The sequence below is a fragment of the Pinus tabuliformis genome, chromosome 9 (assembly GCF_031772625.1).
Source record: "Pinus tabuliformis cultivar Carrire ecotype Pingquan chromosome 9, CPIR1, whole genome shotgun sequence".
NCBI classification, from domain to species: Eukaryota; Viridiplantae; Streptophyta; class Pinopsida; order Pinales; family Pinaceae; genus Pinus; species Pinus tabuliformis.
In genome coordinates, this window is record NC_142307.1 from 524,106,093 (window position 1) to 524,109,368 (window position 3,276).

Genomic DNA, 3,276 nt, shown 5'->3' on the forward strand with positions numbered 1-3,276 from the left:
ACGGTCAACACACGCCACTGTTTTTATTCACATGCGGCGGATTTTTGGAGATCTGATGCCAAAACCCTGACGTAGAACGAACTTTCTTTGACGTGGATCGCTTCCTTCCACTGACTCTTCCTATTTATTTATTTATTTCTCATACCAAAATTATTATGCATTCCCTATCTATTTCTGTAATTCCTATCTATTCATACAATCCCTCTATCTATTTCTGTAATCTCTATCTATTCATATAATCCCCTATTTCTATTATCCCATCTGTGAGTTCTTGATCAGTACTAGGCCACCAGATATGGTAGCAAAGGGATTTTTTGTTCTCATAAGCAACGGGATTCGAACACGCGCCTTCTGCCAGGCAAATGTCTGGTGGTGTTGTTAAAAAGTCAGGAGAAATGGCTGCAAGCCAAAGTGATGCCGCTACTGTTGTTGAATTTGTGGAGAAAAGGTCATTTGAATCGATGGAGAGTCATGATGAAGATGTGGCTGAGGTTCGATCCTTGGTCTCTCAACCCCAGCGATGGCCTCTTAGCCGATTGCAGAAGCAGGCGCCGGCTAAAATGCAGTTGAAAAGGCAGTCCCCGGATTCGATGGGGTTATCTTGCAGGAGCCCAATTCCTTTGTTATCTCCAATCCTGGTGTCGCCATTGGGAGGAGGAGATCTTGAGAGGTTGCTGCTTATTGAAGAAGCTGGAAAACAAAACCCAGAAGCAGAAGAAAGGGTAGTCATTTCTGTGATTCCAGCAAATGGATGGCAACACCCCGCGGCGCCATTTTTAGGCGACAGGGTTTTCTCCTTCTCCAATTGTTTTGTGGAATTATGTGTTCAAGACCGTTGTTGTTCGTGATTTACTTGTGCATGGAGGGGCTTATTCCACCCCATCTCTGTATTAATTCGCTACAATAGGGCTACGAATCTCTCCCAAGAGGAGACCGTTGGTTCTAGATTGGACAGTGGCAGAAAATTCATGGTTCCAGGTTTATTGTTACTTCATTATTTAGTGTTCATAAACTTCATTCCATTTAGATCCAGATTGGACAGATAAAACACTCATGGTTCCAGGTTTATGGTTGCTTCATTATTGTGTTCATAAACATCATACACTGGAAATATTGGACATGCACATGTAATAAACTTCGGAATATTCGAAATCTAACTTGTATGTTTCAAAATATAATGGAAATATTTCGAATTTAATTTAATAAACTTTGAATATTGGAAATCTAATTTGAAATATTTCGAATTTAATTTAATAAAATTAAAAGATATTGGAAATCTAATCGAAGTGTTTCAAATCTAATGCGATAAATTCGGAATAGTGAGAAAGGAAAACAAGATTAAATTCAAAATCAAAATTTAATGCGTGGCGTTTCAAAATCTAATCTAAACATTTTCCCTTTTTTATTATTATTTTATATGAATATTCATGAATAAACGTTACCTTTTCCACTCCTCGGCCTAGCCATTTTTATGTCTCAAATTCACTCCATGGATATGCAGGAGCATCAGCTCACCATTTTTACTGTAGAATTCAGTGGGAGGTTCAAAGCTATTTATAAAGGGAGTTAGCTTTAACTCCCTAATACTTTATTTTAATATTTATTTTTCTGTATTTTTTTTGTTTTTATGATAAATGTACAAAATTTGGATTAATGTAAGAAGAACTCTTTCACGGAAATATCTTAGGAATGGGATACAGAGAATATTGAGTTAGTTAGATCTTAAGATAAGATTCATAGGTCTAAGTTGAGGGGTCTAGGTGAGATTATTATGGATCTCGAGACATTCTAGGATTTGAAACTAAATTAGTTTCAATCTTCTTTGTACAAATATTTTTATGTAAAAATTAGAAGAATAGAGAGGCGTGAGTGTGAGACAAGCGAGAGGCTTGCACGAGACGAGAGAGACCAAAAGGCTAAAGAGGGCTAAATCATTGTATTTCAGGCCAAGGTCCTTTGTTTCTTTCTAATTATGTATATATAAATGCATAACACTCTGTTTCAAGTGTAGTTGAAGTGTCAACCTCTGTCACTGTTTAATTTTGTTAATGTTCAAATGCACAGATCCAATGGTTTAACAACTGCAGGAGTCAAAAGCTCAAGAGGGATTCACACATTCTTAAACCTTGCTTGCATGATTAGAGAACTGTGCTACGCGCACAATACATTCATGAAGGGTTGTGAAAGGATCAGAGGACTATGGTACATGCTCAATATAACTGAGAGGGGATCTGGGAGGACTGGAGTAATGTTACATGCACAATGTAGGAGTAAGGAGGAGCGCAATTGGAATACGCAGTGAAAGCGTGTTACAAAGCTGGAAAGAGAGAGAAGAAAGGCCAAGAAAGGCCAACACTTAGTAAAAATTAGCATTTGGAGGAAATTTTGTCAATCGACGATGTCAGGGAATGACAAATGACAGATCCGGGAAATGGAATTGGGAGTATTGAGCTTATGTGGCATGGTGGACCCTACCTAGAAGGAATAACCCAGAAGGGTTTGTCGAAACCTGAGTCTATGTGACCGGAAGGAAAGGACCCGGACATGTCATCCCAGAGACACACAGAGGGATAGTGCGAGAGGAAATGTGTTATAAGAGAGCGACCGCCCAACAGGCCTCATCCACGTTTATTTATATGACGTCGGGCTCTTGGAGTTGGGCATACTTGGCATCAATTACACATGAATTGTGGAGAAGCCATTATATATTGGGAGTATAGAGAACAAGTGAAATTGGATTGAAGCAGAGAAGGACGATGTCGCTTAGGCCTGATCCTAAGATTTAGATAGACTATAGAGGTTTTACTACAGAACCTAGAGTTTAAAGGAACTCTTGGCCATACTCACATAGAGTTGGCCTATCCCATCGATTCCTCCCACTGTAACTTTGGATATAAAGGGATTTTACATCCCGAGAGCCTCTTATCGTAGGGATTTATGTCCTAATAGATAGATTTTGCAGGGATGAGGGAAGCGCTAATTTAGAAAGAATAACTGAGCACTGTGGGTATTAGAAAGCTCAAATTTAGACTTGCATCAAGTGGTATCAGAGCTCGAAATATCTTTATCTTGACAACTCTTAGTGAAGGATACATGAAATTTTGGAGGAAATGATTCAGCGTAGCAAAATCAATAACAATAGAGGAACTGAGGAGCAAGGTGTTGTAGCAGAATCAGATCTAGAAGAAGTGTGTTCTAAGTAGAAAGGCACTAGAAGACTACAACAACAGTGGTGAAATTTCAATGGAGATCTGGACTGTGGAGCGATGAGGTAAG

The 3,276-nt window shown here is 38.9% G+C and overlaps 1 protein-coding gene across 1 annotated transcript; it reads left to right on the forward strand.

The window, feature by feature from the left end:
* The first annotated feature begins 275 nt into the window (after positions 1-275).
* LOC149149520 (uncharacterized) lies at positions 276-880 on the forward strand. The gene has a single exon (XM_089445995.1). It carries the CDS (start codon positions 363-365, stop codon positions 846-848), a length of 486 nt encoding a protein of 161 aa, XP_089302121.1. The 5' UTR covers positions 276-362; the 3' UTR covers positions 849-880.
* The last annotated feature ends 2,396 nt before the right edge of the window (positions 881-3,276 follow it).